Source organism: Callorhinchus milii, unplaced genomic scaffold, assembly GCF_018977255.1.
Source record: "Callorhinchus milii isolate IMCB2004 unplaced genomic scaffold, IMCB_Cmil_1.0 Scaffold11, whole genome shotgun sequence".
In the NCBI taxonomy this organism is placed as follows: domain Eukaryota; kingdom Metazoa; phylum Chordata; class Chondrichthyes; order Chimaeriformes; family Callorhinchidae; genus Callorhinchus; species Callorhinchus milii.
The window spans coordinates 11,270,599-11,285,017 of record NW_024704752.1 but is presented as its reverse complement, the minus strand read 5'-3'; the positions used below and the strand labels follow the sequence as shown (position 1 = coordinate 11,285,017).

At 40.3% G+C, this 14,419-nt stretch overlaps 1 protein-coding gene across 1 annotated transcript in view; it reads right to left on the bottom strand.

Moving 5' to 3' along the window:
• The window catches only part of gpc1b (glypican 1b), an 83,874-nt gene extending 73,628 nt beyond the window's left edge, over nucleotides 1–10,246 (bottom strand). The window contains exon 1 of the mRNA XM_007909335.2: nucleotides 9,941–10,246. Coding sequence (XP_007907526.1) covers nucleotides 9,941–10,094 — 154 coding nt within the window. The 5' untranslated portion in view covers nucleotides 10,095–10,246. The remainder of the gene's footprint in view (nucleotides 1–9,940) is intronic.
• Nucleotides 10,247–14,419: the final 4,173 nt, after the last annotated feature.

Genomic DNA, 14,419 nt, shown 5'->3' with positions numbered 1-14,419 from the left:
TTTCAGTGCTGTAGTTTCTATGTAAGTCAACGTAAGATGAAGCACCTTCAGAACAGAAGGCTTTGGATTAACACAAGTTTTACATTGTTAAAGTCACTTAATGGGAAGGGGCCTTTGGGAGAGGGAATAGAACAAGACTGCTGGTAGAATCTTTGTCCTGCAGTTAACCTCACTGTTGGGAGTACCAGTGTGCATGAACTCTTTTGGTTTCTCACTTAAAATGATTTACTGTGAGCTCAATTTCAGCATGTTCTGTAATACTGATGCAATCATATAGTTTAGCAAAGTGGACCATTATAGTGGCAATGTTTAATTGCCTCCAAATATAAAATGACCGCTTCATTCAAGGCTACAAATAGGTGTTACCATAATGGTGTGATTTGGGGAAAGACGTTCAAAGTTTCAGCAAACATATGGATTTTCAACATCAAAGCCCTGATCAATGTTTCCTCAGAAGAATTGTGAGGACAACTTGGAACGTTGAAAAAAACACTGGTTGACGAAAAACAGACCAGGCAGGCAATGGCTTAGGCTTGAATCCCTCTCAGCAGGAACTGAAAAGCAGCACTGAAAGGATCACGAATAAAAAATTGCCAAAATAAACTGGAAATGCAGTCCCACAATTCCATTGTGTTACCCATTACCGAGAGTGACAATTTGAGACACAAAAAGCAAAGCATCGCAGCAAAATTTGGTACTTGGTAAGGAGATTGCCAGTCAATAGCTGAAAGGAACTGTACTTCCAATATAAAAGGGCTTATCAGATAAATAAGGTATAAATCTGGAAACTTTGTTTTGATCTTCAAAGGTGCAAATAACTTTACCTTGTGGATAACCTCCAAGCTAAGCTAATTGTTCTGTATTTAGTATTTGCATTTCTAGCTCATTTATTGAAAATACATGTGGATGAAGTTCCTATGTTAATTAGGCTATAAGCAAAAAGTTGTTGACTTATTGAAGCTTCTGAACAGGTTCTCTTTTCCCTCTACAGCCGAAAAAATTTTCATCACATTGCCTTCAGACAAAGGAAGGGAAAGGAACTGAAGATCTTCTCAACATGCTCTCATTTTAAAGCATTGAGTCTTAGCAACATGCTTAAAGTCACCTTTTGCAGTTCAATTGTGTTCATTAGTGTCCATCTTCTGCCTACACAGCTGTTGTAATTGGCTATAAATTATAGTATTTATTTTAGTTTATAATCTGCTGATCTGTCTAGTAATATCCATTAAACTCAGTAGCACATAGAGCTTACACCTGCCAGCAGCACGAATGGGGGTTATGTCACGAGTCATCGGTGACTTAAAGAGCACCGACAGGTAAGAACTGATCAGATCATAGAGGACGATGTTCTGTAAAAGTAACAGAGGTAACTTTAGCTGTTACATGAACCAGCTTTTCAAACCTAAAAGTGATGAACGTCTGGGAACCAGGAAAGCACAATATAATGCATTTCTGAAAACTAAGCTGCTCAAATATATTTCACTGAAAACCTGACAACAACAAAATTACAATTGTATAGTGCCTTTCAAAAGATATTCTTTCACCAGAATCAAATCCAGAGGTGAGAACAACAGAATCACTGATCTCTTGCAGCCTCCCATAACCACACCAAGAAATTCAGCAGTAACAGTCAGATCTAACAGTCCCCAAGTTTCCCAGAATAGGTCAGGATGAGGGAACGTAATCAGCAATAGTACCCAATCCTGATGCCAATCCAATAAACCCTCCTAAAATTTGTGTGGTGTGTGTGTGTGAGAGAGAGAGAGAGAGAGGAAGGTGTAAATCAGATAAAGAGGGGATCAGATTCGATTGCATGAATCCATCGTTAAACAGCATGCCAAAACTCACCTCCTAACTTTACAAAAGAAATATAGCCATTGGTACAGGGTACTGGAAGTCAGCCATTGCCCATGGAACTGTGCCCAAACATGAATAAGGACCTTCATGGAGAACTCAATTACAAACACACACACACATATATATATATATATATATATAGACATAATGTGTGAAAGAGAGAGAGAAAGAATTATAACCAATTAAAAATCCTGTTTTATTTCCCAATCTGTCCAGCAGGGTGTATAATATGTTGCAGAAACTTAGTAAAAGAATACTCCCAACGGAACCAGTGGAATGCATTTGAATTTAAAATAAATTGTGATCAGGCCGAGTTGGTTTCTATGGAAACATCAGCCGTGAGGTCTAAAGTGGGGAAGAAGTTGACAAAAGAAGCTTCCGTCCATTATAGAGTTTACCAGTTCTTAAGTTTGTAATAATCCGTACACGTCCTTTACCGTGCCCGAGTATTGTATCACACTGTGCATTAGTCAGAAAGATGGTCATTGGAGAGCCTCGAGACAAAGGCACGTTTAGCAAATGCTTTCCAGCAGGCTGAATATGGGGAAAGGGTCACTCGCACATTATCTTTCCGAAGGTTAATAGCACTGTACTGGTCAATGTTCAATGGTCACTCTTCAAGCACAACGCAACAAAGGCTGAATGAGATTCGTCCTTGGTAGGTGGGGAATGTGGAAAAGAAAGGATGGGCTGGAATGATTAATGACTGCAGGTCTGGGCACAACCAGACAGGCTGACCACTGGCCCAGACAAGGCCAGACAAGTTAATAGCCTCGAATTTTCTTTCTTCTCAGTCTCTTCCCCTACTCCCACGTACAGCTAATTAAAAAGGATGCTATCTGGCTCACATGGGATTTTTATGGGTTTACGTCTCTAATTAAACACAGATCTCAGTAACCTTGTGTGAACAATTCATCAAACTACACTGAAAATAATTTGCTATACCCTCAAAACAATCTCCATGAACATATCCTGGGGGAGGAGGGTGGGGGAGGAGTGAAATGAAGTACATGAATAGCTGAAGCCTTACGCTGTTAGTGGTTAATGAATCTCTTTCTCCCTCCCAGCCCCATTTGCTGCCACCTGAGATGGAGGTACAGTGAACTGCTGCTACTGGAGTACATAAACTCTGCACCATCACCAACACAGAACTGGCCATTTGCATTCAGGGCTTTGCAGTGAATTGCAAAGGACTGGATGGAGATGGCCAGGGCTCATTGCGCTCAAGTGCTCACAGGGCAAGTATGAGCAGATCTTCAAGGTGCTTTTGTCAGAGGAAGAGGGATTCTGGACACGTCAGGGAAGCAGGTATAATGCCACATCCTCCCACCCTCCAGCCCAATGCATTGGAAACCCTGACACGAATACCAAATTCTCACCCATTCACTTTATTTTCACTTGAAGACCACCACCCAGTGGGGATTAACCCCTCCCCATAGCTCAGTTTGGGGAAAAAAAACAGCCCAGGATAAAAGTGGACTGTTGAAACATCTACATGGAATTCTCAGTTTGGTTTGCATATTCTGAAGCATGGTCATGGGTTTCTGCAAGCATCAGACACCCGGCTGACCAAAAAAAACTTTTTTGCTCTGTTACAATAGTTCACGTTTACAAAGGTTTCAAGTTAAATTGCTGATCACAATTGGGCCAGCAACAGGGGAGCTCCAATTGGCCTCAGTACCTTCGGCTAGGGAGGAGGGGAAATAATCAGCCAGAGTTTCCATCCTGATTGTTATCAATGATAGGAAGCATTATTCAATTTCACTGAATCAAAGATAAGAGGCGTTATTCAATTCCACTGGATCACAGATAAGAGGTAGAAATTGTTAAGCTTGCAACGCCCTGTCTGATTTTCTCTCTCGAGTTCAAGATTGCTTAAAGCCAATTGTAATACCATTATTTTTGGTCCAGCTGAGAACACCATGTATTAACTGAGTTCCTCATCTATATGGCTCAGGATGGCATGGTTTCAAATTGAAACTATGTTTTTTAAAGTGCTAGTAAGATCTGTCATTTTGCCGCCGACAGGTACAGCAAATAATCCTTGCTTTTGATATAGCACGTTTTTACATCAAAAGGATGTCTGAAAGCAATTCACAGGATTTACTGTAAAGTGTAGGAATTGTACATTTTGTAGGCGGACAGAATATGAAAATGGTGCATGTCCCTCTGCACATCATTTATACTTATGTGATATGCAGGGGACAGGGACAGTTGGATTGTGGTAGCCTAGAACTTCAGCAATAGAAAAATAGCTCAATTAAATCCAGCAATCGCCCAATGTTCAGTGGGAGAAATTAACACTATAGTGTGGAATTGAACACTATGGCCCAGCTAAAATCTCTCGGTGCTCAGGAAGGAAGGAGTTAAACTGGGCTGCAATAGAAATCCTTGAGACAAGCATTGGCAAACCCAGAAAAAAACAAGTGTCATGCTTATTCTCTTTGCCATTAAAATCAGGAAGATGTTGAGAGCAGATTTATTTTTAAAAATAGGGAAAGTATTGGAGAAGCAAATCAACACAAAAAACATCCACCACATTATAAAAATAAATTTGTAGCAGGATTTCACCAATCGATCATTCCTTAGTGCCAAAAATAGACATCTCCCTGGCACCCTAAAGTTTTAGTGATGAGAAGACAGTGTGATATTATGGAACTTTGCAATAAAGAAATTGCTGAATATACCTTTTCTCAAAACTCCCCCAAAAATTGGCATATCATTAAGAAAAAGCAAATGAATTTATATTTAGGGACATCGCACTAGCAAGGAGGTGCGGTCACATTTTTGCAAGACATTGACTAAATTGAAAATCATCTCTAAAACAAAAAAATTAAAGGAATTTTAAAGGATTTTTTTGACACTTTTTTTAAAAAAGTACGAAATGTTTGCTGAACGATTGTTGAAGCTGAATCCAAACAGCATTCAAAGAAGTAAAAAACCCAAATACAAACTTGAAGAAAAATATTTCAATAAAAGTACAGAGTGAAGTCAGAGGAATAGGATTAGAGTTATGGGCGGGAGGGAACTGGAACCAGCACAGACACAATAGGCTGAACGGCCTCCTTCTGTGCTGCAATTATTCTGTTTCTATAAGAACCTTTGTCAGATTCTGCACCATTATGGATGCTAGCCAAACCTGCCTGCTAACCTCTTGTCCAGAGGAATTTCTCATTTGCAAGACATAAATTTGATAACTACATTTTAAAAAAAATCAACATTTTCATTGGCCAGAATGTTTGAAGTTCCAAACACATTCAAAAAGGCTTCCGCATATTCCAGTATACATAAAGAGGAGAAACATAAAAGCCAGGAGGCTTTTATGACCATGCTCCCACTTGGTGTCTAGATCAGTACCAGCTTTGGCAGAATGCCCTGTGTTATCATTTGCCACACAAAACTAGAGACGTTGCAAAAAAAAANGAAAATCCAATTTTAAGCAGAGTTCAGTGCTCTTCAATTTATTTAGATAGAGTTTGCGCACCACATCAAATTTCATTAACTCACATTTCATAGGAGATCCAGAATGGGATAAATTGCATATTTCTGCCTTCAGAATCTGCTCTCACATCTCCACCATTGTTAACACGGGCCCCTAAGTAGCTCATCTTACTTTTTCATGCCAAATACTTATCCCTTCAACTCTTAATTCCCCATAAAGTCAAACTTGCCAAGACTTCAATACTGCTTCTGTGTCTCAGGAGGCTCTAGAAAAAGCTTCATCTGCCAGATGATCCTTCTTCCTTCAAGCTACTTAATCACCAAATTCTCTCTCGCTATTTTTTTCATCTTTTCCTCTTGTACTAAAACTCCTTACCTCCATTTCCTCCTACATTTTAAAACCCATGCTTGTCCTGTGCAATCTACCTACTTGATTTAGATGCTTTTCTCTCTGCCTTGACAGGAGTCCTGCACTATAACTTTAAACCTTTGTGAAGGTTTCTCAAAAGAAAAATCAGGGAGACTGCAGTCTGTACCAGATTGATGGCACCAATGGGAATCAGGTCACTAAATGGATGTGATTCAATCCATTGTTATTTTCACTTCTCCACCCAGGAAATGGAATTGTCACATTCTATGATGTGCTCTATCAAATTTCTTTGGTGTATCATTTCCCACACACAAGAAATCAAAATGAAGCTTTCAACCCCTGGAGTGCTACAGACATCCATTTATCTGGATGCCACTGGTGAACATATTGATTTGCAGCCTACTTCCTATGTTGGTATGGGGAAATTGGCAGTGATGTTTAGGATCTCATCTGACCCAGTTCAATCGTCAATCAAACTTTCCAAATATTCCAATAATTGAGAGTTAATCCTACAGTAATAAAGCTGAGAGTTTTATTGTAATTTGTATTTTTTAGCATCACACTGCCCAAACTGAAGATTATAAATAACCGGTGGGTCCAGGAGACAGGAATCTCCATAGTACTGTCTGGTTACATGTTCTAAATCCTTGGAAGCAAATAAAACAGTCTACACTCTAACGCCACAAGTAAAAGAGCTCAATTCAGCATCACTCCAGGTTTTATGTTCAATTTTAGCACATGTTGAGGCCTCAGCCAATTGATTCTACGATCTCCAAAATTTGAGTGAATAGAATATTCACTCCAAACTAAATCAAATATTTCTTTTAACAATTGTGGCATTGAGTGAGATTGCCAATTTAGTGTCAAATTGGGGGCCTTTTGTGCTGCAAGGTCATGCTCACTATGAATTCGATTGAAACCATGCAAATACATTTCACACTGAACTCTTACAGCTAACACCAGAGGAGGTTTTCATCCCATCGTTCTGTACTGGATTTTAATGTCAGATCCCAGAGAAGTAAAAGGCTTATCTGTAACCCACTGAATCAACTACTCTCCACTAAACATACATTTTTAAACATCTCTCTCTCTGGACCATTTTCTCCAACCTTCTCTATTCTGCCCACAATTCTAGTTACTGGGTCAGTGAGACACTAATGGTTGAAGCACCGTGTCTGGAGCAGAAACACAACAACTAAATTATCCCCTAGGGTCAATAGATGGAGTAGCATACAAATAGCCATCACCTACCCTGCAGCCATCTATTTTGATCTTATTCTTTTCTGGTGGAAAATTAACTACATGCAGATAAAATCATTAAATATAAACATTTTCTCATCAGAAGGTGTTACTGAGGTCTATAATTAAGCATGCATTGTATGCAAACAAGATCTGCAGTAGTCTGCTTCAATACCAACCCTCCACGTGCCAGCAAGAGAACAGAACATTTGTCATGCCTCCTGTAATAGATTCACAGAACAACCTCGGCAGAATGGGAACATCAGTGAAACAGGTTGCATAATATAAAGCAGCAATAATTTATTTTCCAGCTAGCAGAACAAATTATTCACAAATTAGTCTATTTAAATATTAATTTCAACCCCAAAGTATTTGGCCCCTAACATTGTTTTGAAATGACTCTTGCCTATGCTATTAAAGATCCCAAAAGCTGCATCGTCTCAAAGGTGAGCTGTCCAGCTTTGATGCTGCTCCCACATACTATGACCAGAGGTACATGTTATTGTAGTAGTACAGAACTTGTCTCTCCCAGAGATGTCTATGTATGAAGCAGTGCCTCACTATAAAACGATTGAAGCCACCCCAATAGCAAACTTGAGTCGGGGTACCAAAGCCCTGGTCAACAAAATAATTTTTTCTTGATTGAATATTTCTTGTTTTATGGCAGCTATCTGCTATTTTGTTACTTCTATGATTATTTTGTTGGCCAATCTCATTCTAGGAATGAGCCTAGGCTAAAGGTTGGCCACCCACTGTAGAATGAAACTGATGTGGGAACTCTTAACAGTCTAAAACCTGAAAGTATTATTACTCGCAAGTCACGATGACTACTCTATGCCATGCAAACGAATATTTGGGGATGTGGGAAGATAGGGAAGTCTCAAACATGTGCATTTCACCCACAAAATACATGTCAATCCATTTTACAGTATATTACGTGAAGCTCCGTAAGACGTCTCAACGACATGATAAGGCATTATCAAATGCAAGAATTGTGATGTTATTTAGAGCAACCTAAATCTAGATTATGCAGTTAAACCCTATGGATCCTCAGTAACCCAGTGGTAGACTTAGAGCCAAGAATTTATTTTAAATCTAATAGCAATGATCATTTCTCAATCGGCATATATGTTAAGATGGAGACAGAGAACTCCTGGCTCATTGGTCGCGATCTGAGTTTTTGAAGGTTTCTCCACAACTGTGAATTCCTGTTAATGTCCCTTTCATCCCTTGAAATTGACAAGAAGCACGAGGTGGTGGCAGCAGCAGGTAGTCGCAAGCCACCACCAGGCACAGGTCAACTGTCTGAGCCACAAAAAGAAGTCTAAGTCAGTCATCTTTGGAACAGTAGCTATTCCCTTTGTGCAGAGATTCCCTTTGCATGGGGAGGGAGGGAGAGGGAGGAGGAGAGGAGGGAATATAACTGCTGCCATTGAATTCTGGTGTGAAAACATATATGATGAGACTATATCAAGGGATAATCATTCTCAACTAACTGGCACCAGAGGAAGGTATAACGACCTCACCAAATTGTCAGCCAACCACACCGACCTCTGACAAGTCCTTCCTAAAAACACACAAGGTTAACCCAATTGGCTCCAGGAGATGCTGCTGCTTCCCTTTCTTTTGACTCTTAAATAAAAGGCTTTTTTTAAAAAAAACAGATTTACTTCGTTTCGTTTCCTCTGGCAGCTTAATTAAATAAACGAGAACCCTGTGTTAATTCAGGACACTTTCTCTTTGGGGTTTTTTTTTGGTGGGGAGGGGGTTATTTTTTTAAATTTTTTTGGAAAAAAAAGAAGAAAAAGAAAATGTAAATGAGTTTTTAAGAGAGACAAGTAGAAAGCATAAATCTTTTGGGTACCTCTTCTCCTCTCTATCTCTCTCTCTCTCTCTCTCTCTCATTTCATCTATTTCTCATTAGCCATCTCTCCTCTATTCTCCCACTCTGTCTATTCTCCCCATCCTTCCTCCCTGTCTGTCTGTCTGTCTGTCTGTCTCTCTCTCTCTCTATCTATCTTTCTCTCTGCTCTCCCCTCATTTAAACCACTCTGGAGACCAGACCCATTTGGCAGTGTGTGTTTTGTGTATATGCTTTTTTTTAAAAAAAAAATGCATTTTATTCCAGATTCGATCCCTCACCTCACACCCCAATGAATAAATAATCAGGGACACGCGGTTAGATTCGGACCCCACGATTAATAACCCTTCTCCTCTCCCTCAATTTCAACCCAAACCCATCCAAACCCCCTACCCCCCCCCACACAGACCCCCTCTCGCAAAATGATTTTTTTCAACAACTGGTCCCTTTTTTGTTGTTGTTGTTGTTGTTGTTTAAATTGGTGATTAAAACCCTCCACTCCCCACTCTTTAACTTTCCTGTCCCAATCCCACTACATAATGTCCTTTTGTGTCTGTCTGGTCTCTGATGGCGTTACTTAGTTGCGGGAACCCCCCATTTAAACCAACAACAAAAAAAAACAAATAAATAAAGGATTACACATCAGAGAGGAGGAGAGGAGGAGAGGGCAAAACTGTTGTCGTTTTTTTTTTGTGGTGGGGGGGGTGGGGGGGGGGGGGGCATAAATACATTAATAAAGGGGGAGGGAAATAAACACGCAATGCAAACTGCAAAGCAAAAATGCAAACAAAAATTACAACCTCTCCCCCCCCTCCTCTCTCCCACTCTCCCCACTCTCCCACTCTCATTCTCTCATTCTCTCTCTCTCTCTCTCTCTCTCGTGATCTTTGCTGTCGATTAAACCCAATCCCAAATAATCCCATTTCCTGCTCCAATGCATTTCTCAGCTTCGTCCACTTTCCTCCATCCTCTCTGCAAAACCATCTCTGCGTATCGATTCTTGCAAACCCTCCCATAAATATATCTATATATATACATACACACACACACACACATATTGCACACACACACACTGTACATCAGCAACACCTGGGGGTTAAAAAAACACCCCCCGATCTCTTTGTATTCAGAGAGAAGAACCTGAGTTATTTAATGGGACTTTGTTCTCTTACCGGAGATTTCGGTGGCAGGGACCCCGGTCACAGAGAAGCCCTTATTGCTGTAGAGGTTCTTCACATCCAGACAGGTCTTGGGCTTGTGTTCCCCCAAAGCCGGAGGGGCAAAGAGCAGTCCCACGAACCCCAGAGCCACCGACCACCACAGCATCTTCACCACCAGCCGATCCCGACACACAAAGCAATGCAACACCGAATAAAACACGTTACAATCCTTACGAGAACGAGTGGGGAGTGATACTGAGTCAGACTGAGGTTCTCCTGAACACAGATCGAGACACTTTGCACAGGGAATTAATTGGTGGGGGTTGAGGTTGAGGGGTTGAGGTGGGGGGGGATCCAAGTAAAGTTTTGCAATCAGATCTTCGGAATTAAATCCTCCCGCTTTTCCACAACGAGATCCCAACAACAAAATGTTTTTAATTGGCAGTTGAATCTGCAAACCCCGAGGAGACGAGAAGCTTCAGTTCAATTGATCCAAACGGTGTTGCGTTGCGAGTCACAGTAAATCCACAGCACCAGTCACTTTCTGTGTGGAGGGGTGGGGGGGGGGTTGTTTTTTTTAAAAAATGAGCAAAAACCCCTTTTTCCAACACAAAAGTTTAATTCCAGTTTTTTTTTGTTGGGGGGGGAGGGGGGGATGTGGTTGCTGCTGATTTCTGATGGAGCCTCTAGAGTCGTGCAGTGAAGAGCAGGAGGAGCTGATGCGATGTGGAACTACTGACTGCACACAGAAATAGATGGATGGAGAGAGAGAGAGTGAGTGAGTGAGTGACTGTCTTTTTCCTCTTTGCTGTGCTGAGTGGAGTTCCAGCCACACAGGATGTTACGAAGAGCCAATGCTGGAACCAATGAGGGAGAATGAATCTCTCAATCACCTCCCCTTATTGTCACTAATACGCAAAGCCAGATCTGTCTACAAAGACCATGTGTATTTCTGTGTGTGTGTGTGTGTGAGAGAGAGAGAGAGAGAGAGAGTGACCCTTTTACATATTTTCCTCTCTCTCCCCCCACCCCTTCCTTCAGTCCCCCCCTTCCCTCATTGCCCATCTTCTCAGTTAGCATCTCAGTTCATTTCTGCTTCCACTGGTCCCTGCCTTCCTCTCCTCTCTCGCAGGTTGTTAGAGATCAGATAGACTGCTTGACAAGGGTGGGTGGGGGGGGGGGTGAGGATGGGGGAAAGATTGCCCTGATAAGGAGCTCGAGTAGTAATAGAGGGTCACTACCATCAGCCAAATGTCAGGGCATTGAGAGGTTTCCGGAGAAATCTTTTGATTTCTTGGGGAAGTCTCCAGCTGTTTCGACAGGAATGATTTCCTCTGCCCCCACAGACAATTTTGAGACGAGTGTGCATCAGTCTGAGCAATTGCAATCTGGATTTTGGGAATCCTTTCACTTGATCGCAGACGCGATCGGTTTTGCAAAACACATTTGCAGTTTTTTTTTCTTGTTCCCCCAAAAAACTTATTAATTCCGATAATAAAAACAATCGTTGCGTATCTCTATAAGCAAAATGTATTGGGAATCCAGAGCAAGTCATTCCGCATCTGAGAGAGAAAACCACAGGTTAATGCTTCCAGTAGAGCTCTTCAATGGAGCTAATTCTGTGCTATTACCGGCTGTGGATTTCCAGCATGTGCTCTTTCTAAAAACATATTAATTTGGTTTTGCTTGATAGTAATTTAAGACACAAATTTTAAGAGAGAATGAAATCCTCCTGCAATCAATGATGGAAGAATGCATTATTTATCTTAAATATTTGACATCTTAAAATTTATGAATTTAAGGATCCCAAAACATTTCTGTGGTTAAGTGCACCTCTCCCTGTGTGGTATCGAATTATACAGACAAAGAGGGTTGCAGGTTTGGTCTCTGATCTGTGCTGAGGCAATGAGTGCATCGGTAGAAGCACTTAAGTTAATCTCAGTATTTTAGGGAAGGAGAGAAAAAACCATCAGCCAGGCTTTCCACTCTCAATTCCCATCCAATGATTAACAATAATAATCCTTGCATTTGATATAGCGCTTTATCACTTCTTCAAGACATCTCAAAGCGCTTCACAGAATATACGGTAAACCAAATTGGCTGTATGTTTTGTGGGCGATTCTCCTGGTTGTAAAGCGAAGATGGATTGAGCTCAGCTGAAGCTGTCCACGGTTGAATAGTCTGACCATACTAATTGTTCAATCTCACTTGGTTAAGGCACCAGTGCGTTGCCACAGCACCATTAGAACACAACAGCGTGAGTCATCTCCTGTGGGAAGGATGGGAGGAATTGAAGAAGAAATCATTGAATCATCATTCCCAAGAGGGGAAAATAAATCAGGTCAGAGGTATCAATCAATAACCACCAGATCGGTTTGAAAGGGTACAATAAAGACTCATTTTTTAAAATTTATAAACACATTTAAATTCAGCTGTGCCTTTAGAAGATGCACTGGTGGCTTCTCTCCTGAAAGTAATATATTCTTCCCCCCCCCCACCCCTAGACATTTTTATACCCCATGACTGGCTTAGGAGTAACAAGAGCAGAACAAAGTGCCAGGTAGTTGGGTCACATGCCATTTGTGGGAACAAAACTAACTTTCAAATGAACTAAGTTCCAAAAATATTGAAAAGAAAACCATATAAGCAAAAACAAGAAAGCTATTGAGTGTATCTAAGGTTTATACAGTTTATCTGGCTGTGCACAATGGAGGTGCATCACAAGCTATTTACACAAATATAGTCCACACATCAAAAAATCCAAGTATAGTTTCCTTCTTCCCCACTTTCCACAGACTGCCTTAAGACTTGCCTTTTTGACGAGTGAGACATCCTCCCGATGTGAAAGACGCTATATAAATGTAAATTGTAATGTAGTTATTCCTTATCTTTACATTACTGAGCCAATCATTCATTAATCTTACAACAACACCTTGCATTTATATGGCGCCCCTCACCCAGGGGTGCATGCAACCTCTTCAAGAAATCTTCCTTTCCAGAGTCCATCAATATCCTTGAAAGAGCAGTCTTCCCTGAATTCTCTTGTAATTCCCAGACTATTTTAAAAATATCCTGAAATTCTACTGTCAGCTGTTTGTAACTGATATTGGGATCATTTATCGCTTTGCGGATTACAACAACCTTAACACCCTCCCTGTACTAACCAGGAAATGTTAACAGTAAGTCTTTTAAATCATTGTTGAGTGAAGCATTTTCAAGTACACTTTGGTGCTGAACTTGATTCCTCAAATAACATGTCATTATTTAAGAAGACTCGTCCTGATCTCGGCTAGAATGATGGAAAAATCTGATTTAATGATAAGTGTTCAATTCTATTCACAGCCAGGATCATAGACTTTCAACCTACTCTGAAGGAAGCCTTTTGTCATGTGAAATTGGATTTTAAAATATGTGGCATGGTTCCTGATCACATTCGCCCTGTGGAGCCTGAATACTCTGGGGATGATACAAGTATCTGTTATTTTTTGTTGCCAAATTGTAATCAAGTGTCCAAATCTTTTAAAAGCAAATGCTGAGATACAGCTAAAATGCCTTTAACTTGTGACTATTTGTAGGCGACAGATCGAAAATATTGTATTGAATATGAAGTATTTATTATATCATTATTTAATTAACAGTAAAATTCATTGTGAATTGCAAAATAAAGCACAACACAATAAAATATAAATTATTAATGTATTCGTTGTATATTGTGATCCCATACATGAAAGTTTAAGAATCCATCCACCGTTCAGTTAATACTAAACCTGTATCTTATTGATTTGTGCCCTTCTTGCTCTGCTTCTCACTGAACGGACACACTAGAGATCTAGTCCCTGAAGTTATATAACTGGCAGCAAGGTTCACAGCCTGGACAACTTTCTACCACCCTCATTGTAAAGAATGCCTTTATGTTCCCATCTTCTCCAACAGCATGATTGGGATTAAAAACCTCATGTTTTGGTGAGTTATGTGCATGATTCCACATCCTATAATTTCATCGTATAGTGGATTGATCTCCTACAGGCTGCCTCTTTGTATTCCAAGTGCTAAAATTGGAAATAAAGTCATAACCAGCTGTGTGATTTGTTCAGTATGATAAATATCACCATTCATAAGCAATTTTGGACTCTCACTCACAAGAAGTCCAGTGAGCCTCAAATCTGCTGATTATTTACAACATGCCACAAGTGGCTATGGACTTCATCACATCCAAATATTTCAGCGGTATTTTATAAATTCGATTAGTGCACCAGAACTGCAACACAAGTCCTAAGAAACTCATTGAGCATTAATTTGGTTACATTAGCCCCCTATGTGTACAGATTAAATTGTTGACTATACCAGACTTTTTCATGGAACTACTCTTCCAGATCACGTACAACTTATATTTCCTTTAAATTTTCTTCTCTTCTGTTTCCCATTTTTCTTGGAGTATACTATAGATACAAGCAATCTGTTAGATCACTGAGTAGATATTCTTCAAGCATA